Source organism: Cygnus atratus, chromosome 7 (assembly GCF_013377495.2).
Source record: "Cygnus atratus isolate AKBS03 ecotype Queensland, Australia chromosome 7, CAtr_DNAZoo_HiC_assembly, whole genome shotgun sequence".
NCBI classification, from domain to species: domain Eukaryota; kingdom Metazoa; phylum Chordata; class Aves; order Anseriformes; family Anatidae; genus Cygnus; species Cygnus atratus.
Window position 1 is genome coordinate 13,391,203 of NC_066368.1, and position 20,595 is coordinate 13,411,797.

The 20,595-nt window shown below is 51.5% G+C and overlaps 3 protein-coding genes across 3 annotated transcripts; all 3 read left to right on the forward strand.

The window, feature by feature from the left end:
- Window positions 1–712: 712 nt before the first annotated feature.
- CALHM3 (calcium homeostasis modulator 3) lies at window positions 713–3,231 on the forward strand. Its single transcript, XM_035547547.1, has 3 exons — window positions 713–999; window positions 1,776–2,031; window positions 2,785–3,231. The coding sequence occupies exons 1-3, from the start codon at window positions 713–715 to the stop codon at window positions 3,229–3,231; spliced, it is 990 nt and encodes a 329-aa protein (XP_035403440.1).
- A 5,297-nt stretch (window positions 3,232–8,528) lies between these two features.
- CALHM1 (calcium homeostasis modulator 1) lies at window positions 8,529–10,504 on the forward strand. The gene is made up of 2 exons (XM_035547894.2): window positions 8,529–9,077; window positions 10,021–10,504. Exons 1-2 carry the CDS (start codon window positions 8,529–8,531, stop codon window positions 10,498–10,500), a joined length of 1,029 nt encoding a protein of 342 aa, XP_035403787.1. The 3' UTR covers window positions 10,501–10,504.
- A 5,525-nt stretch (window positions 10,505–16,029) lies between these two features.
- Window positions 16,030–17,087, forward strand: CALHM2 (calcium homeostasis modulator family member 2). The gene is made up of 2 exons (XM_035547896.2): window positions 16,030–16,580; window positions 16,660–17,087. The coding sequence occupies exons 1-2, from the start codon at window positions 16,038–16,040 to the stop codon at window positions 17,074–17,076; spliced, it is 960 nt and encodes a 319-aa protein (XP_035403789.1). The 5' UTR covers window positions 16,030–16,037; the 3' UTR covers window positions 17,077–17,087.
- The last annotated feature ends 3,508 nt before the right edge of the window (window positions 17,088–20,595 follow it).

Genomic DNA, 20,595 nt, shown 5'->3' on the forward strand with positions numbered 1-20,595 from the left:
TTTGTGACAAGCATCTTATATGGGAAATAAGAGCTGCCACAATGCAAGGGTCTCAGATGTGGAGGTAGGTGTGCCACAAATGCCTCCATGGTACAAAACCTTTGCCATGAGGTGCCATTCCAGGCTTGGAAAACTGTTAATCCTCACAGCCTCTAGACTGCAGGGATGGTCCTTTCAGCCCATTTTCATTTAGGGAAATCTGAGCTAGAGGTGATAGTGTGGGCTGAAAGCCAAGCGTGCACTCCCTGCCTCCTTCCTGCCCGCTCGGGGCTGGGGATCTGCTCAGCCAAAAAGAAACAGGGAGGCAGAGGTTGCACAGATGAGCAAATTGGACTCTCCTGGTTTCTCCCAGATGATTAATTTCTTGATGGGGAAAGGACAGCTCCCAGGCACCTGCTGACAGCTCACCGCTGTGAGTGAGCAGCCCTGGGAAAGGAGGGAGGGACCAGTGCTACCGGAGGCTGTCACTGGCTGGCACATGGGACAGCCATGAAAATGAAAAACAGGGCAGAAAAAACAACCCCCAGAGGCCGTATCCATCTGCCCACCTAGAAAAGCTACCAACCCAACAGTGAGAGACAGACCTGTGGAAACTGCGTGCCCTCTTCCATCCTCATCATCCCCCAAGGCAGCAGAAAGGGGGAGGAAAGGAGACAGACTGTGCTGGGCAGCCCAGGGACTTCCCAGGAGGAGAATTGGCCAAAAGAGCACGATGGATCGCTTCCGGATGATCTTCCAGTACTTCCAGTCCAACTCGGAGTCTGTAATGAATGGAATCTGTGGGCTGCTAGCCCTGGCCAGTATAAAGATTTATACCTGCTTTGACTTCAGCTGCCCCTGTCTGCCCCGGTACAACATGGCCTACGGCTTGGGGATCCTGTTCGTGCCACCCATTGCCTTCTTCCTCTGTGGCCTCATCCTCAACAGACAGTCTCTGGTGATGCTGGACGAGTGGAGGCGGCCGCAGGGGCGCAGGAGGAAGGACCTGGCTGTCATCAGGTGGGGTTTGCAGCGGGAAAGGCTTCCCCCCTCCCACCTCTCATTTATCCTGTCTCTCTCTGTATCTTTGATCCTCTCAGTCACTTTTTTTCCTCTGAACTCAGTTCCCAACACCTTACCCCACAAGCCCAGGCTCTGGGGCACTGTCAGCGCTTCCCAGGTGGCCACAGCAGGCAGAAAGGCAGCACCACGGCCCCATCCCCAGCAAAGGGGAGCAGGAACATCTTGAAACGAGCAGCTACATTGATGCTGCCACCCTGGGAAACTGCGGTGCTGCCTGCCCGTTTTGTGCACACATGGGTTTTCTCATGGGGCTTAAATGTGCAAAAAGATGAGGTGTTTAAATGTGCAGAAAGTGTGGCATTTCCATCACAGCTTTCCTTACCAACAGCACTGTGATTTCCCTCCCCTCACCTAAGTTATTACAGACTTACACTGGTAAAAGGGTGAGGAGAATCAGCTTCACCCTGTTGCAGGCAAACCTTTACCCAGAGCACAGGTTGGCACAGAGCAGGGTGAGAAAGGTCTCTCAGAAAAGGATTTTCGAAGTAGGAAACAAAAAAAGCCCTGTTGTGCACTGGACCAGACCTCACTGGTGATCAGCCCCAGCAAAGAGACCCCAGAGCAGAAGAGACGGTAGCTGGAGTGGTGTGGGGGAAAGTTGTGCATCTGCTCTGGGAGAGCTGCAGAGCCCAGACAGCCTGTGTCCATCAAGGCTCTGGGCAAGGAGAAGGCTCCCCACATACCTCCCCTCCCGTGTCTCCCTCCTGCTCCAGGTACATGTGCTCCTCCATCATGCAGCGAGCTATGGTCGCCCCAGCCGTCTGGATCGTGGTCGCCCTCCTGGATGGCAAGTGCCTGATCTGTGCCTTCAGCAGCTCCGTGGATCCTGAGAAGTTCCCGGGCTTCACCAATGTCACCATAGAGCAGGCACAGGAGCTGCTTGCCAAGGTGCCCTGCAAGGAGGACGAGCTGGTGGGGAACAGCATGTCCCGACGAGCCGTGTCCAGGTACCTGCGCTGCTGGTCCCAGGTGGGTCGCTGCCAGCACAGCCCCATGTCCTTGAAATGCTCAGGGCAGGCGTCCGCTGATCCCACTCTCCTTTGATTCAGCATAGCCTCACCACAGTCCTGCTGCCTTGTGCCCCCAAATGTTGCTGCCCTCGGTGATGATCTTAGAGTCACCCAGATAAGGGAGAGCAAGGAAGGAAAGGACTTCTTAGTTAACTGAATTTTGTTTCTAGAAGAGCCAGCAACTTCTAAACCCAGGTAGTAAAAAGCAGGTTGTAAGGAATATTGGGGTCTCCTAAGGCCCTGTCTGTTCAGGGTCAGAAGACCTTTCTAACCTTGCAGGCAGGACCTGCTGCTTCAAGGACAGCGAAAGCCAAGAGAGATGAAAGTAGTTTGCTCAGGAACAATGAGAGAAAGACACCTGAAGCTGGTGTAGGTGGCAGGTGAATGTCCTGGAGATTAGTAGGTGCCATCAGGGGAGCACCAAAGTCCCCTTCATATGGGGCACTCCCATGTTCAAAGCAAACACTCCAGACCCACTTTGCAAAGAGTTGTTCTGCTGAGCTGCTGATGCACAGATAAATGTCATAAATCCACCTCCCCAGTACTCCCACCCTGAGTGCAGTTTGGGGTTCTGGATTGCTGGATTGAAGGGACGGATTGGGGACAGTAGTCCAGATCTGCAGCCACACAGACTCCCTGTCTCCGTGATACAGCCTGTGCTGCTTTCATGCTGTTGCTGATCCTGTTCCTCTGCTTATTTCTAATCATACAGGCCCTCGGCTGGAGCATTTTGTTGATGCTCATCATAGCAGCTTTCCTCGCCCGCTGGCTCAGGCCTTGCTTCAACCAGGCTGCCCTCCTGCAGACCCGTCACTGGAGCAACTACCTTGACATTGAGCAGAAGATTTTTGAGGAAACCTGCTGTGAGCACAGCCAGCTCTTTGCTCACAAATGCATCCTCCACTTCTTTGAAAGCATGCAGGAAGAGGTCAGACAGCACAGCTTCGACTTGCCTAAGGAGGAAGAGGAAGATCTTCTACGAGGCATCACACACCAGGATCAGGTGAACAAACTTCTGAAAACGTGGTATTATGAGAAACCTCCCTTGGATGTGAGCCAGGCAACCCAGAGACATCCCCTGGGCAGAGAGAGATCTCCTCCACCCTGGGCAGGCAGCCCCCGTGTCCAGTCCAAATTCCCCCAACACACCAATGTGTAAAGGGGGTTTTGTCCCAAAGACACCAAAGCCTTATCTCTACCCAGAGCAGTGCCTAGAAGATGGAAGACATGGGCACCACTGTCATCCTCCAGAACCCCACACCCAAAGGCTGGGCTCTGGGGCATCCAGCAAAACTGCCCAGCTGAACTAGTGAGGCTCAGCTCTGACAATCCCAAGGTCCCAGACTCAGTCACCATTCATGACATTTCTTATCCAAGGGCTCTGCATAGCACTTGTGTCATCTCCAAGTTTGCAGCTCCTTACAGCTGTGATAAAACCCTTCTGGCTCAAGGAAGGATTTAACCGAGGCAGCAACATGTGGATGCACACATGAACTGGCTGGAACAACAGCTTCAGAGAGGTGTGAGCAGCTCCTGCCCCTTTCAGTGAAATCTGGCTGGGAGAGCCAGCATTGCTGACACTGAAATGAAACTGGCAACTTTTTTAGTGCCACACCAACAGGTTTACTCAAAAGGCAAACCACCTCCTACATCTTCCCATCTGCTGAGAGCTCTAGCTGCCCCCAGCCCAGCTGCCAAGTTATTCAGCCTCACTCTAACAACCCCTTGATACTTCCAAGCATTTTCAAAACAAAATATGGCAACATGCTGAAATTAAAGGAGCTGTAAAGAATTACCTGTGAATATTTTCAATTAAGTGTCCCTGGACTGAGCTGGGTTTGCAGAAGGAAAGGAGACGGAGGCTTTGATTCACATATCTGAAGCCATGGGAATGTGCTGGGGTTCAGGTGGCTGCTGCAAGCACCAGCACTGTGCCATGGGCAGGATGCAGCAACTCTGCCTGAGAAGCCTGAATCTGGATTTTAAACACTCCCCTGCTAGATTTTAGTACAAACTGACCTACCCAAAGGATAATTTCACTGAAAACAGACAAGGTGAAGGAAGTACTCAAACCCCTCAACATTAAACAACTGCAGAACCCAGGAACACTTACTTGCTAGCTTCTGAACTTGAGTCACTTCCAAACTACTTCACAGTGAAGTCATATCACCAAGGTTTTACTGTACTGAGAAGGCACCACCAACAAAGTTAGCTCATAGAGCCACTAAAACTATTTCACAGAGATGGTAGAAAACATGAAGAAAAAGCAGCCTACTGGGGAACACTGAGTCCATTTCACCACAGTAGAAAAGCACCCCAGATAACCTGAGCCTCAAACTCCCCTAGGGAAGCAATTCCCCACAACTCCTCATGCTTCCTATATAGCAAAGGTCAAATGATCCACACCTGGCAGATTTCACTTAACAAGGATGGAGCCAAGAGACCTTGTGGAATAGGCTCATCTACCTGGCTTCAATGTTTTAAGGTCAATTTTTCCTTATCAGTAGTAGAAATAACCTGACAAGGGGTTTAGTGGTTAGAGTTGACCTAATTAATTAATACAAAAGGTGCACAAGGGTCATATTTCTGTTAGTCATTCTGAGAGGAAAATTGGTACAGAGCCTGTTAAAAATAAATAAATAATAATAATAAATAAAAGAAAAAAAATTATCTTAAAGGCAAAATTGCTATCATAGATTTTCATCTGTCTAGTCATGACAGATAAAGAATATAGCAATCAGAACTACTTTTCTTGACATTAATGTTATTTACATTTGCTTTTCTGAGATCTCTTCTTTACGCAGGACTTTTCAAAATCTAGCCCCATGACCTCTGACTACAGTATTTACTTCGGCTGCATAGAAACTATCACGTATAGATGCCAGGATCTGGATCCTCACTCATTATTCAGGTCAAGGACTGGGCTGAAAGTTTTGGCTTTAATTTGGTTACATGCCTACATTGCTGTTTTCTGGCAGGTCATGGGAAGAAGATTGGCTGGCTTGGGGGAGCTTATCTACACATGGCTTCTAGGCTGCAGCCAAAGTGTTCCTCTAGATCTGGAAGTTTGAAGCTGGTTGCAGTCTTCAAGCTCAGATACAACCACATATTAGTCTGGTGCAAGTGATTTTGCAGCAGTGTGCCCTGGCAGCCAGGAGGGCCAACCGTATCCTGGGGTGCATCAAGCACGGCATCACTAGTCAGTCAAAGGAAGGGATTGTCCCACTCTACTCTGTGCTGGTGCGGCCTCACCTCGGGTACTGTGTGCGGTTCTGGGCGCCACAGTACAAGAAGGACATTAAACTGTTGGAGAGTGTCCAGAGAAGGGCTACAAAGATGGTGAAGGGCCTAGAGGGGAAGAGGTATGAGGAGCGGCTGAGGTCACTGGGCCTGTTCAGCCTGGAGAAGAGGAGGCTGAGGGGAGACCTCATCGCGGCCTACAGCTTCCTCGCAAGGGGGAGTGGAGGGGCAGGCACCGACCTACTCTCCTTAATATCCAGTGATAGGACCCGTGGGAATTGTGTCAAGCTGAGGCAGGGGAGGTTTAGGCTGGACATCAGGAAGAGGTTCTTCACTGAGAGGGTGGTCGCACACTGGAACAGGCTCCCCAGGAAGTAGTCACTGCACCAAGCCTGTTGGAGTTTAAGAAGCGTTTGGACTGTGCACTTAGTCACATGGTCAAAATTTTTGGGTAGATCAATCACTTCCTTATCTGCCTCTATCCAGAGTGTGTTGTAGATATTTAGTCTCAGCTGTGGAACAAGTTTGGCTGATATTGTTGCTTGGGTGCATTAAACTTCTTACTGCAAACCCCGTGATACATTGCTCTCACTTCCCTCCACTGCATTCCCCATCTCTCTACCCCATCAGAGCTTTTCTTATTTTCATAACAAAACTAGCTCTGGCTGGATCCCTGAGCTGCCCTGGATGAGCTCAGAGAGCACAAAGCTCTCTCCACAAAACCTGTCCTCAGCCCCGCTCCTCGATGTCTGTTCCAGGAGTGATCCTGGGTGCCTCCACAATGCCCTTTCCTGAATGTGCTCACTCACACCAGCTTGTTGCAGGGTCCTTTTCTCCAGACCACCCCAGAAACACCCTAAGTTATGTGTGCAGCACCCACTGGGACTAGCACAAAAGTCTTCACATGCTCTTTACCTCCAGGGAGCTTTTTTTTTGTGTGTGTGTGTGTGTGCGCTTTCCAATCAGCATTGCACTTTGATTTTTAACTCTGGTTTACTATTACCAGACATGACCCTACAAATCTCAGCCTGAGATTTGGTTCAGACTCACCACTCCACACTAGTCAAATCAGCTATTTTCCTAACCCAGCTCAGACCAGAGGTCTGCAGCTCCTCTTTGCATGCTGCTTTCCATGTTCTCAGGTTTTAAATCATCCCAGAGTGGCTGCAAAATACAAAATGCAAAAAAAAAAAAAGGGCGTGAGGAACAGTTTGTTAGCTGTATCAGGAAGGAGAAAGGGAGAGGGTCGTTCACAGGCTTCAGCAGCTCTTTATCTCTCAGGGCTGCCCTGAAGCCTAGCACACAGATACATCTGTCAGGGTCCCTCACCTATCAGGAGCCCATGAAACACCAGGGCTGACTGCAAGGACAACTTTCCCAGTCTTTCACGGACTCTGTTTTGAATCCCACCGACTTGTTTGCTTCTGTGAGGACTGCCATCATTGTACACCAGACAGTCTCAGACCCTCATTCATCCTTAATGAAAGGCAGAGTTTTCCTGGAGATCAAAAACCTCTCTGCTTTTTAGAAGGTTGATTCATGCAGGCTTTGATGTGAACTGCCCTTCAAAAAGCCACTCAACAGGTGAACAGAGAAGCCAGCTTGAGCTCTTAGCTAGCGATACAATAAGCCTCATCTATTTTCATACAGCCAAATCTCTTTCCATTTGATGAGATCATGCAATTAACCTCTTCGCAGCAGGCAGAGCTAAGACCGACCAGGTGTTTTCAGCATGCTTTGTGCTCACCTCTGTGGTGGCCTCTCAGGGAGGATTTAGCATCATCTACCCTATCCCTGGCAAGGGGACACATCAGAAACTGCACTGACTAATGGTCAAAACACCTGGCTTGGCTTCCTGCCTCTGCTACTGACACCGTACAAAGCTGTGGGGAAAAGCATGGCTACTCAGAGTCTGAATATTTCCCCATTTTTTGGCCATCTTGAGAGAACAACCTAGTGCTTCAAGCTTCAAACTGCTTTGTGAGATGGGAATAGAGATTCAGGACAGCAGCAGCAACAAAATCCACTTCTTTCTGGGTTGTGCTGTGGGAGCTAAGCCTGACCCAACCACAGCTATCACATCTCATCAGTGCACTCAAGCCCTTCAGAAATGCTCATTGAAAGTTAGTGTAAAGAAGAAATTTAATGGAAAAAAAATGAATTTCAGAGCTCTGCTAGGCAGGGAGCACTTTCTGAGAAAGCAGGGGCAGCCTGGGTTTGGATGTCTTCACAGGACCAACCTGTGGAGCAGGGAATATCCTCTGTGCCCTGTCCCCGCAGCCCTCGTTCCTTTCTCTGCCTGTTTTTCTGCAGCCCCAGAGCCAGGAAACACACCGTGTGCCTCTGGATGACACCAGACCATGTGAGCCAGGGCTTGAAGGATACTTTACCCAGCCCTGAGGGCAGAGGGTTGTGTAAACCAAGGAGCTATAAGTGTCAGCTTGCAAGTCTGGCTGAAATGTGCAGGCCTGCAGGAGGGAGGGGAGCTGCTAAGAGTCTTTGACAGCACACACACTGCATCCCACAGCACCAAGAGCTTTATTCCTCCTTCCTCTGCCTTTCCTTTTCTCTTCCCTTCCCACTGCAAAATAAAACAGACAAAAGTAGTTTCCCAGTGAAGCAGTGCAGGCACAGAGCAGGGCCTGGCAGACACAAGACACTTGCATTAGACAGCTCCTGGGGAGATGCAGACGTGGAGGGGGGAAGCTGTGGAGCCCCATTTTCGATACGTGCCAGCAGAGCAGAGGTGGGGCATCCTGCCTGCTGCAGGGAGGAGCACCCAGATGCCCCGCTACATTTGCAAACAGGATCACGGAGCCCTGCCAGCAACTCCCCTTCCTGCCAGGCCACAGATTGCTCAGGGCAGAGCACAGCTATGGCGGCACCTGCATCTCACAGCCAAGGAGACGGGTGACAAGGAGACAGCAGAAATGAGGATGTGGAGAACAGAGAGAGGTTTAGCAAACCAGAAACAACGCAGGCCCTATGGGCACAAAGAAGAGCAGGAGAAAGCAAACCCTGAAGTTGGGCAAGCAGCAAAATGAGCAGGAAAAGAAAAAAAAGGTTGAGTTTTCTGCTTTAAATATTGGGGTTGTCAGAGCATGTAGGTGAATAACTGAGACTTGCTGGCACCGAGTCTTTGCAGAGGGGGGCTGAAAGAATGAAGTAAAGCGAAGACGTGGCTTGGACCCTGGTGGGGGGAGGAATCACTTCAAGATGGACAAGTTTCGGATGATCTTCCAGTTCCTCCAGTCCAACCAGGAGTCCTTCATGAACGGCATCTGTGGGATCATGGCCCTCGCCAGCGCCCAACTGTACTCAGCCTTCGACTTCAACTGCCCCTGCCTGCCACGCTACAACCTGGCCTATGGGCTGGGCGTCCTCCTGGTGCCCCCCCTCATCCTGTTCCTGCTGGGCTTCGTGCTGAACAACAACGTGTCCATGCTGGCGGAGGAGTGGAGGCGGCCCCGGGGCCGGCGGGGGAAGGATGCGGCCGTGCTGCGCTACATGTTCTGCTCCATGGCGCAGCGCGCCATGATTGCCCCGGCTGTCTGGGTGTCGGTGACGCTGCTGGATGGGAAGTGCATCACGTGCGCCTTCTGCACCGCGCTGCCCGTGGGGGCCCTGGGCAACGCCAGCCACCCCGGGCTCTCCCAGGGGGAGGTGAAGCGGGTCCTGGCCCGCATCCCCTGCAAGGAGATCTACGATGGGCAGGAGCTCGTCGCCAACGAAGTGGCCGTCAGGTACCTGCGGTGCATCTCGCAGGTAAGAGGCGTTGTGACCGTGCCCTCGCTGGTGGCTTAGGGTTAGGCACTGCCAACCTTAGCTTTTCCCTCGAGGGAGTCTCTCTGCTGAAATAAAGCTGCAGGAGGAGAGATGGGCAGTTTTGTGGGGGTATGACTTGTTCAGACTCAGCCCCATTCACACTGATAATTCGGTCCCTTCCCTGTGCCAAGCTTATGGGTGCTCACAGCAGCCAGAGCTGCTTAGGGCAAGTTCAGAAGGGGTTGACATGGTCATTAATCCATGGCTGTCACCCGCTCTCGTAACCCACCAGTCACCCGTGGTTGCTCTGGCTGCTTGTTATAACTTGTGCAGGCGACGGGCTGATAACCATCTATGCCGCTTGCTGCTTACTGTGAAACAGCTGGCATGTGTTTATTAACCACACCAGGCAGCAACAAATGAAGAAGTGCCACTAACTGCTTGTCCTGTGCTTAATTTTTCTCAAGCCCTGCCTCTGGCCACAGTTGGAGACAGGATGGTCCAACCCACTCTGACCACTCATCTTGCTTAAAAGCTCCTTTCCCTGCCCCCCTTAGGGAATATAGGAATTAATTACCCCCATTTTCAGAACAGAAATGGAGTCATGGGGTCTTCTTCCAGACACAAGATTTCCCTGGGCAGACCCCAATTCCCAGCTGCCAGGAAGCTCTGGGTGCTGCGGCACAGGGGGTGCTGCCTGGACAGACCCCAGCCAGCTGGATGTTCAGGGCTGCACCTACAGCGGGGTCACCTCGTGAGCTGTGAGCACACACTGGGGCTGGCTCTGCCCTCTTCTGTCCCTTTCTGTCACATCCCATTATCAGGGCAGCCCATTGCCACTGATCCCAGTGAGCACAAATGTCACAGAAGTCCAACAGCTTGGGAAAACGATGTCTTTATGGTCTGCCCATGATGGGTCTGGTCTCACCCCTCACCCCTGCAGGCCCTGGGCTGGTGCTTCATGCTGCTGATGACCACACTGGCTTTCTTGGTCAGATCCCTCCGGCCCTGCTTCACCCAAGCCGCCTTCCTGAAGAGCAGGTACTGGTCCCACTACATCGACATCGAGCGCAAGCTGTTCGACGAGACCTGCACCGAGCATGCCAGGAGCTTTGCCAAGGTCTGCATCCAGCAGTTCTTCCAGGGCATGAGCACGGACATGGAGACTGCTCACTGCCACCTGCCCAAAAAAAAACCCACAGATGATGGGGAAGCTTCCGAGAAGCTCTTGGGCATCACTGACCAGGGTACCATGAACACGGCCCTGAAAAGCTGGCACAGGTGTAAGCCCCCGTTGCACCTCCACCCAGATGCCCCCCCCCGTGGCAACGGCTGGGCTGGGGAAGGGCAGCCCCCACTGCGGCCCCCCCCACAGCCCCCGGCACCTCGGAAGGAAATGGCTGCCTACTACAGCCGGGTGTGAGCAGAGGCAGAGCCGCGCTTTCGGGAGAGGGGCTGCAAGGGGATGTGCACCCAAAGGGCAGTGCTGGCACCCAGGTGATCCCATCTGCTCCCCGCATGCAGCTCTATAGCCTGGGTAACAGGGGCAAGGAGCTTTGGGCTGCCCGAGGCTGTGATGGATAAGCCCTGGGGGTGCCAGTGGGCACGACGTGTTGTGTGTCCCATGTCACAGGTTTGTGTGGTGGCAGTTGCTGAGGTGGATGATGCCAGATGTGCAAAACTTCCCTACTTTTACCACGTGCACCTCCAACCCTGTGACAGAGCTGGAGCAGGGACAGCTCCTTGTGATGCTGGGCAGCATTCATGGGTTTGGGCACTATTAAAAATTCTCCCCTAGGGAATCAAGCTGGGGATGGCCCTCTCACGCTGAGACATGAAACCCCAAAAGTCTTCCCATTACCATCTCTATCTTACTACCCCCCCCCAGACACACACACAGTTTCAATGCCATGAGAAACTTAAATAAATTTGATCCCAAAAATGAACTAGCAAAGGGGTGTCCCACACTGCATTACCCATGACAAGAACTGTGCAGTCAGGTGTCACGGGTACAATTCAAGCAGGGGGCTGCCAAGACAAGGAGAGCAGCTATCGCTCAGCAGCACAGAGGGTAGCTGCCAGGCTGACCCCATGCCATGGATTTTTGGCAGGACGGTCAGCCCATCCTTGTAGCTTTACCTGGATTCCCCCCCGGCACACAGACCGATGTTACAAACAGCCCGGATGTTTGTTTAAGGAGCTAGCAACAAATAAATAATTCAGGCTTGCCGTTCGTTCCAGCTCTGCGCTTAGGCACGAGGAGTCATAAAGGCTGTTTACAAAAGCTGTTGGGGTTTCTTTATTTGAATACAATGACAAGGACCTGAGGTGGCACGCGGAGGCTGGCAGCGAGCTGGCCGCGGCCTGTGGTGGAGCTGGGGTGGCCGCGTCAGCTGTGGGGAGGCAACACCGTCCCTGTGCAACACCGGGTGGGCGCTCATTTCCCTAAAACCTGGAGGTCATGGGGCACAGACCCTCAAGGTGACTATGGAAATCTCCACTTTCCCTGACGGCCATGATTTCGTTAGCAACGTGTAGGAAAAACCCTTTGCAAATACGAATTTCACCCCTGCCGCGTCCCTTTCTAAATGCTCAGCTCATCCCCTTGAAATTTTTCCTACTGCGTTCTTGTTCAAACCGACCCATTATGGCTCACCAGTTACTGAGGTGACAGTCTTGCACATAAACCTTAATTACTGGCGTGTTACTCCACAGAGGCTGTGGGGAGAGGAGAACAAAGGACAAAAATGACAATGAAATTCTCCGAGCCGCTCTGCGAGAGCAAGAACAAGCCCATAGTCAAGGCCAGGCTGAATCTGGCTGACTCCCAGGAGAAAGGAGCATGACACAGATTTATCATTAATCTTCACACCCCAAACTTTAATTAAGGCACCTGCCCAGAAATTAATAGGCACAAAACCTGATTTACAAAGCAAAGGAGATTAAAAGATAAAGGTGGTTTCCACTCCTATTATTTGCAGCTCAGCCCTGTTAATGGCTCACCCCGAAAGCCACATCCCACCACAGCAGTGATTAGAATATAGGGCTGGCAGGCTCCACAGCAGATCCATCGAGATACCAAGGAACTGGTGTGCGTTTGCAAAGAGAAGCTTTTGGAGTTTTAATCTAGATTTTGAAATCATAGCCCTGCCCCACACAGCAATTGGCAGAGTCCCCACAGAGCAGGCAGCACATCCCAGCACCACCGAGCTGCAAAAAACCCTCCTGGGGCTGGGCAGGCGTCGAGGGGGCAGGTCTGGAGCCAAACCCATGTCTGGGGTAAGGAAGAGGACTCAGGCCAAAGATCACAGCTGGACTGCAGACATCAGGCTTGGCTCGGGTTTGCTCTAGGCAGAGGGGAACATGGGTGTTGCTGAAGGTTTTCCTGGGCTGAATACGTCCTCTGGGGAGGGCTGAGCTTAACCCTGAGGACATGGTGACAAGGACGCTGGGGAAAGAGAGTGGAGCCTCTGGCCTCTGCGACAGGCTGGAGCTGGAGGACAGACACCAAAGAGGAGGAAGAGATGCAAGGAGAAAGGGTGGCGTCCTCCACTGCCTTGCAGGCATCAGAATGCAGAGGAAGTGGAAAGCGGAAAAGCAGAGGGGGCAGGAATGCGCTGTGCTTGCCAAATTGTGGGCTGCACCCAGCCCCCCATCCCGTCCCGGCTTGCCCCGGACCCAAACCACAGTGCTGCATGGCAGCCATCACTCCCCTCTGCTCGCCCCACGAGAGCGGGTCCGTCCCGAGCAGCAGGAAACGAAACCCGATGGAGCTCGTGATGCCAGTTTCCTGCTTCTACCGAAAACCCAGTCGGACTGGCATCTTCCCCGCTGGCTGAGCCGGCTCTCAGGCACGAAAGCAGCAGTTCCTGTCCCTTCGCCTGGGACCAAGGGCTTCTTCTCCCGTGCTGCCCCTGACTGCTTAGCTCGAGTCCTTCCATTGGTACCGGTGGGTCCCTCCAGCATCCCCTGGGGAGCATGAGGGTCGCATCCAGCCCCCAGGCTGGGGGCTTTGGTGTTTCCCCTTCATGCTCCAGCAAGGCGTCCGTTGCTCCCGTCCTCCAGACAGAGCCGGTTCCCTCCATGGCCAGCCTCTGCACAGCTGTATGGTAGATCTGGAAAAGGACGATGTGATTTTTCCAGTGACTCATTCTCAGTCTTTCCTTTCCATTTTTTTTTCTTTTTAAAGGCACATCCTCAGCCTTGCACCCAGCAGAAGGCAAGTGCCTGCTCATTGCCCCACCCAAGCACAGGGCCCGAGAACAACCCCCGCCCTCCTCCCAAAAGCTGACAGCCGAGGGCACATTGCAGACTCAAAAAGGAAGCTGCCGAACTCAAACGCTGTTTTTACCCACTTTCACTTTGTCCATCAGCCTGGCCAAAGCTGGACACCCCCGCTGCACAGCCCCCCTCTCTGCTAGGAAAGCCCTGCACCCGGAGCCCGCGCGAAAACCACATGAGTTGCTGAGAAAGCTCCAGAACTGATTTCAACAGCTCTCCAAGTAAGTGACTTCATTTTCTACTTGCTTTCATGGATGCTTCAGAAAGACTAACACAGACTTCTAAAAAATGATCTGCTGAAAACAACTTTTCCCTTCCAATCCTACCCCACCCTCTCCTAGCCAGGTAGCTTAAGCCAAAATCAAAGGAAGGAAGCCCCCACACCCCCCCAAAAAACAACATAACTTTGCCAGCTCCTCTTATTTTTGCTTTGCCTGATGCCAGACTCTGGCAGGGAGGTTGCAAGGCCTTGTTTATCAGCAGTGGTTGCTTCTCTCCCTAATAACAGGGCTTTGAACCCTATGCACCAGTGCAAGCTTGTAGGTTCGGTGCCCTGCTGCAAAGGCTGCACGCCATGAAGCATGGCAGCCCGAGCTGGCAGCCAGAGCTGCAGGCCTGATGTGCCGCCACGTGGCTGCAGTTTTTGGCTGGTCTGGCTCCTTTAACGTGGGAGTTTTGCATATGGAAAGCTGGGAAGATGCAGGAAGAAATTAAGGGCCTTGGCTGCTTATGTTTGAGCTGTGTGATAGCATGGCTTTAAGGGGATTGCTGGGGGTTAGACAGAGCAGGGAAACCAGGCCAAATTTCTGGCTCACTTCCCCTTTGCTTCCCTGTGGAGGAACCAAGCAAAACAGGCTTTGTGGGGGGGGGCAGAAGACGCACTAGAGCACAAGATGGATTTAAAGCACAATGCCTGTGCAAGCACTGTAAAAGAGACTATGGCAAACCTTTGTCTTGTCTGCACCAATGCCCCCATAACCTTTTCTCTGCGGGTGGGGTTGGCCCAGGGCCGCCTTGCCCTGTGCACGTTGTGGGGGAGATGCTTCATCAGGGGAGATTTCAGTGTAGCTGCGCTGTGCGTGGGTCAGGGCTCTCCAGGAGCTCTCTGCAAGGATGTGCACTGATGCTGCCACTGGAGGCTGTTAAGCACCCAGGTCCTTCCTGCCTCCAGCAAGCCACGGTGGCAGCAGTTCCACTTAAGTCCAAGGGTTTCGTCACAGGGGTGAGGGCTTTCCCAGCAAGCGAGGTGCTTGAGGCTTCCTGAGATAAAACCACACAAGGGTGCAGCGTAGATACAAAGTAAACCAAGAAATTAAAACACAGGTTGCAAGGCTTGGTTACCCCAGGACAGGAGGAGTGGGCATCACTACACACAGCTCAGATGCGCTCCCCACTTATTTTCCTGTCCTTCAAAAAATAAATAAATAAAAATCAGGGCATGTACTTTCCCAGACTTGATCCTCACTCAGCACCAGTCCTACCCTGTATAACCAGTGTTGTACTGAGAGAAATGCTGGAGGAAGACACACAGCACAGTGCATTGCTGGCACCAAGGTGCCAAGGGACAACTGAAGGCTGGTGGAAAGAGGCAGAGCCAGGCCTGTAGGCCAGAAGGACACGTACAGTTATGTCAGCCAACTGTGGGAGAGAAATATCATCCTACCACACCCAGTACTAGCAACAACTCCTAGGTAATTGTAGGCCAAGCTCTATCTGCATGTGATGTTTGCATCTTGGATCATCATGATAAGATTCGCTTTCCCAGAAAGTAACGTCCTTTGCTGGCACCAGCAGTGCCCTCAGCACCCCCTTGCCCCGTTGTTGAGTCTCACACTAGGGGAATAGGGCTGCAGTAGCTTGGGGCTGCCACTCACACACACCCTGTCATTCACAGGGCAGCAGGACACCATCCTCCAGTGGGGTCTCAGTCCCAAGCTGCTTCCTCCCCCCCCTTCTCCTGCCTCATCCTCCCACACCCCATCTCCCTGCACCCAAACCTGCCAGACAAACTAACAGCACCCAGAGGGCCCACCTCCTGTTGCCTCCCTGACGTACCTTAGGCTATTACTAACTACTAACTCATCACATCTAAGGAGGGGGGGCAAATCCCACAGTGCTCACAAGGCATGCTGTGTGCGCGCCTGGGCTAGATTGTGAGTCAGGGGCAGTGCTGGTGCCACATCCCAGCCCCAGTGGTCTGGTCCAGTTTCCCCAGTAACACAGCATCCTCCTTCGTTGCAGGCTTGGGAGATCAAGCGTCCAGTGCCAACACCACTGGTAAATCACTTCCGTGGGAGGTGACTAAAGCCAAAGAAGGAAAGACAACAAGTGTGCAAACAGCAGGGGAAGAAACAACTGTCCCCTTGCTAAGTCTTTGCTGCAGAAACATTTTTAGAGAATTTAGTGGGAAAGAGTCTGAGTTTTCCCTTGTTTCTTAGGCTGAATCCCTCTTCAACCCATTTTGAAGTATCCCTGATATCAGCAGCCAGCTCCAGGGGTTGGGACACCAGCTGGAAGGAACAGCAGTGAAGGTGTTGTGCTCCCAGAACGCTCCTTGCATGTCAGCAGGCCCAAGGCCACTTCACCCCGCATCATCGTGCCCCTTGGTGCTGGGACGTGGGCCAGGACAACCCCCCGCTGCAGCAGGCACCTCCTCTCATCCCCCAGCCCCAGGCCGAGATGGCCGCCCTCGTTGCTGAAAACTTCCGCTTCCTCTCCTTGTTCTTCAAGAGCAAAGATGTGATGATCTTCAACGGCCTGGTGGCCCTGGGCACAGTGGGTAGCGAGGAGCTCTTCTCAGTCGTTGCCTTCAACTGCCCCTGCTCCCCAGCCCGTAACTACATCTACGGGCTGGCTGCCATCGGTGTCCCAGCTCTGGCACTCTTCCTCATCGGTGTCATCTGGAACAACCACACCTGGAACCTAGTGGCTGAGTGCCACAAACGTGGCACCAAGAATTTCTCCACTGCTGCTACTTTTCTCCTCTTTGGCTCCATCATGGGCCGGGCAGCCGTGGCACCCGTCACCTGGTCAGTCATCTCGCTGCTGCGTGGGGAGGCTTACATCTGTGCCCTCAGCGAGTTTGTCAGGCCATCCTCCCTGGACAAGTTCCCAGCTGAGTACGGAGCTGAGGTGCTAGCAAGGTTCCCCTGTAAAGACATACCATCGAACCTCACCAAGTTCAGGGACGAGGTGACACGGAGGCTGAGATACGAGTCCCAGGTAGGCATGCTGGGGAGAGAGCTGCATGGAGCAGGTAAGACTGCCTTGATACATCCTAACACAGCTTCTCTATTCTCAGCTCTTTGGCTGGCTGCTCATCGGGATCGTCGCGGTCCTGGTTTTCCTCACCAAGTGCCTGAAGCACTGCTGTTCACCACTGAGCTACCGGCAGGAGGCCTACTGGGCCCAGTACCGTGCCAACGAGGACAAGCTCTTCCGCCGCACAGCTGAAGTCCACTCCAGGATCCTGGCAGCCAATAACGTGAAGCATTTCTTTGGTTTTGTGGCGCTGGACAAGGAGGAGAAGGAGTTGGTGCAGGAGTTCCCAGTGGAGGGTGTCCAGCCAAGCCCCCAGTGGAACGCCATCACGGGTGTCTACATCTACCGGGAGAACAAGGGCTTCCCCCTCTACAGCCGGCTCCACAAATGGGCCAAAGGGGTGGAAGGGAACGGGCCAACCCCAGAGGGCCATGAAATGCTCTTTTTGGCTTCTTAAGACAGACAGGCACTGGGAGCAGTTCCCCAGACTGCCTGGCAGGCCTATCAGTATCGGTGTGCAGCTGATGGATTCACTGGGAATATTGCTCCCAGCAGGATTACTTTTCTCAGAAGGTAAAAAGGGATCAACAGCCTCAAGGTAGAGGCCGATACGCAATAGAGAAAACTCAGGAACCCCTCCCTCGGAGACAACCATCTTGCCAATGATCCCAGAGATACAAGGGGAGCAAACAGCAGGTGCACCACCTTACCTCCAGGCTGGTGGTGAGTCCTGCTGTCTAATCACCAGCAGAAACGTCAGGGAGCAAGAGGTGGGACCATTTCTAACTGTGACTACTGCAGTCCCACCCATCTTACCCCCAACCCCAGCAGGGCTAGCCCTAGCCTTCCCACACACGCACCTTCTTACGCCATTCTGCAGTGCCTGTTATACAGGAAGGTCATGGAGTACTTTACAGACTGCACAGAGCAGGGCAAGAGGGAAGCAGTGGGTAAATACCTGTGGCAGCAGAGATGCAATAACAGCTGGGAAGGAGTGGGTCAGTAATACAGCAGCACACCAAATAATCAAGAGACTAAGGCAGGAGGAATCACCAATATTCCTGGTATTCAGAAAGACACTCTGTAATTACATAGCTGAAATTTGGGTAGGACTCCAAACTCTTTGTCCTTATTGAAGTGCCTAGCAATCTCTAATGAGCCCAAAGGGTCGGAGCCACGAGTTTATAACTCTGGAAGATGGCACCATCAGCAGAATAGCTTTCAGGTAAGCTGGCTGGGTAGAGGAGCAGTACTCACAGTGAATCACAGCACTGTCTGCAGTTCATCGCATTGCTCATCCATCACTGGATGAGAGTCCTGCTTGTTTGTGTTGATGAGTTGCAGCAAGACCCCAGCCAGAATTAGTTATATACATATAATTATATATATACACACACATACACGCACACTGAGTAATTATACTTAGCTGTATTAAATCAAGCATCTTTCCTCCAAGGAAAAGGGGCAAGAAACTTGCCAGACGAAATACATTACATGCACTCACCTGCCGCATTGACAACGCAGCCCTGCGGTGACAGGAGACAGTGGGAATGGGATGAAGGGGGCACGGCCTTCTCCCTACTCTTCCACCACTGAACTTCCTCTTAAACTCCTTTCACCGCTTTAAATGGTCCCTGCAGCAGACTCTCTTTTAGGGACTCAGCTCTACTGAGAGAGAGGTACCAAAGAGGTATAAAATTACTGCCATTGCTGCTGTGATGTAGTGCTGACTTCGGCCTACAGGCTATTCTTATGGTACTGCTGTCCCTTTTCACCCCGTACACCTAACACTTAAGAAGCGGCAGGACAATGGAGTTTGGTTCTCCTACTTGGACTGTTCCATTATAGATACAACTTCCATTTACACTATGCCTTTTACTGAAAAGCCTTGAACTGTTCAAAAACACAACTCAAACCCACTGAACTCAGAGGGGCTTACGCGCAAAGAGATTTGAAATAAACTATTAAATTCTTTTTCATTGCCTTCTGATTTTTTTTTCCTCAGAGGGGCACAAAAGGCATATTTTAATATTCTCTTTGAACCCAAAGACTGGGTATTTTTTCTTTCTGTTAAACATTCACATCTCTTCTAGTTTCTAGATAGAAACACCGCTTTTTAGTTTTTCCTGTATTAAGTAGTGCAGATTTTGTATGTCAGAACACACAATTGCAGCAAGGAAAACATATTTAGAAACATGTTTACAAATATGTCCCCTTGCAAGAAATAGCTGGGAGGTATTCCCTCACTGAAAGGGAGGGCTATGCCTCTTAATGGATGATGCGTCCCAGGACCCCTGCTCAGCTTCTCCACATTTGCCTTGCATTTGTGGGAAGACCCAGCTCCCAACTGCACCATCAACTAATCTGCAGGAACGATCATATGCAAGTTAAACAAAACTGCATTAACTTGAGATGAAAGAGTTAATTTGCATTGCTCCTCATTGGCCCTCAGGTGTAAACATGCATACACGCATGCCACCCCCACACACAGGTCAGGAGATGCAAGGTAACTTGCTGAAACAGTAGCATATGTCTATTCCTCTTCATTTACTTCTACTTCCCTTTATGATAGTCCTAGTTGTTCCTTTGAACCATCTCCACTGCCACTTCCTCCTCCTCCCTCCTCCCTCCTTTGAAGGAAAGGGACAAGACATATAATGCTTGCAAAATAATTTGTTTATCCTAAGAACACAGCATAAGCACAGCCCAGCCTTTGCTCTGCTTGCTTTTCTCTCCTCACCATTAACTCCAGCTGCTTTCCATGTGTTGGGATGGGCCAGAGCCTTATCCATTTTCCCTCCCTCTTCTTGGTGAGGCTGGGCAGCTGACAGTGAGGAGTAGAACAAGTCCCTGCAGTCAGAAATACTTGTTTGCAATTGTAAGGATTTTTTCCTCCCTTCTTCTACAATCCTGAGCAGTTCCTGATAACACAATCCTGGGCTTCTGGCCCACCAGCACCCTCATGAATATCCCTGCCAAGGCAGTCACTCATTCTCCCCCAGTGACAACACTAAGGTGAGGTCAGCACAAGGAAGAAAGTACTGAAGGAGGAAAGGAATCAGGGCAAGAGCTACCAATTTGTGGGAAAGACTGAGAGCAAAGGAAGGGACGGGGAGCATAGACTTGATTAGCTTCCACAAAAATATTCCAAGTAGGATATTAAACCTGCACAGCTTTTTACCACAGTGCAAGCAACCAGAATACCAAGAGGGAAGTTGAGCTGCCTGTCTTCCTGCATGCCATATCACACAACCTGTGAGCTTGCACACTCTCCGCTCTTCTTGCACAGGCTGACAGCCATGCCTACAGGTTGTCAGCTAGGGCATACTTCCCGACAGCAAGCTGTGTTTAAACTCGGCTCCTCCAGTACACAGAATTACACAAAGGTCTTTCATTTATCCTGCTGACAACTGTAGAGACAATAATAGCCCCAGTAATCATAAAGTAATAATACCTCAAAGGGATCTCGGTTTCTATTGCAACGCTTATTTATGTGTTCTGTTATGTAACTAATCCATGTACACACAGAAAAAATACCAGCACTGCAGCTGTGCTGTTAATAAAAGAAAAGCAGCAGCTGCTAACTAGATGTTGCAAGCAAGCAGCCTCCTCCTCCAGAAGGGCATTGAGCACGAGAATATATACAGTACCCTGCTCTCCCTGGAGGTGAGCAGTAAAATAACTTGTTTCTAGATCCCAGTGGATTTGGGAATGAAATAAATGCATAATCATTCAGCCTTGCCAACAATGGGCATTCAGAGATGTAGAAGGGTTTGATCCTGGATAACTCTGGTTTTGAGTTCAGAGTACCTACAATGAGTAAGACTTTTCAAGTTTGGTCTTTTGAATTTGGGCACCCGCTTGCTAGCATTTGCATTGGATAATCACCTTCTTGCATACCCTGCTTTTCCCCTCACCTTCAGTTCTCCATCTATAAATTATGTGGAGAATCACATACCCATCTTACCGGAGAGTT

Excerpts from the sequence above, each read along its gene's own strand:
- CALHM3 (XM_035547547.1), top strand. The coding sequence starts at position 713 with ATGGATCGCTTCCGGATGATCTTCCAGTACTTCCAGTCCAACTCGGAG. Across the intron at positions 1,000-1,775 it reads AAGGACCTGGCTGTCATCAG|GTACATGTGCTCCTCCATCA; the intron begins GTGGGGTTTGCA and ends CTCCTGCTCCAG. Across the intron at positions 2,032-2,784 it reads ACCTGCGCTGCTGGTCCCAG|GCCCTCGGCTGGAGCATTTT; the intron begins GTGGGTCGCTGC and ends CTAATCATACAG.
- CALHM1 (XM_035547894.2), top strand. The coding sequence starts at position 8,529 with ATGGACAAGTTTCGGATGATCTTCCAGTTCCTCCAGTCCAACCAGGAG. Across the intron at positions 9,078-10,020 it reads ACCTGCGGTGCATCTCGCAG|GCCCTGGGCTGGTGCTTCAT; the intron begins GTAAGAGGCGTT and ends TCACCCCTGCAG.
- CALHM2 (XM_035547896.2), top strand. The coding sequence starts at position 16,038 with ATGGCCGCCCTCGTTGCTGAAAACTTCCGCTTCCTCTCCTTGTTCTTC. Across the intron at positions 16,581-16,659 it reads GGCTGAGATACGAGTCCCAG|CTCTTTGGCTGGCTGCTCAT; the intron begins GTAGGCATGCTG and ends CTCTATTCTCAG.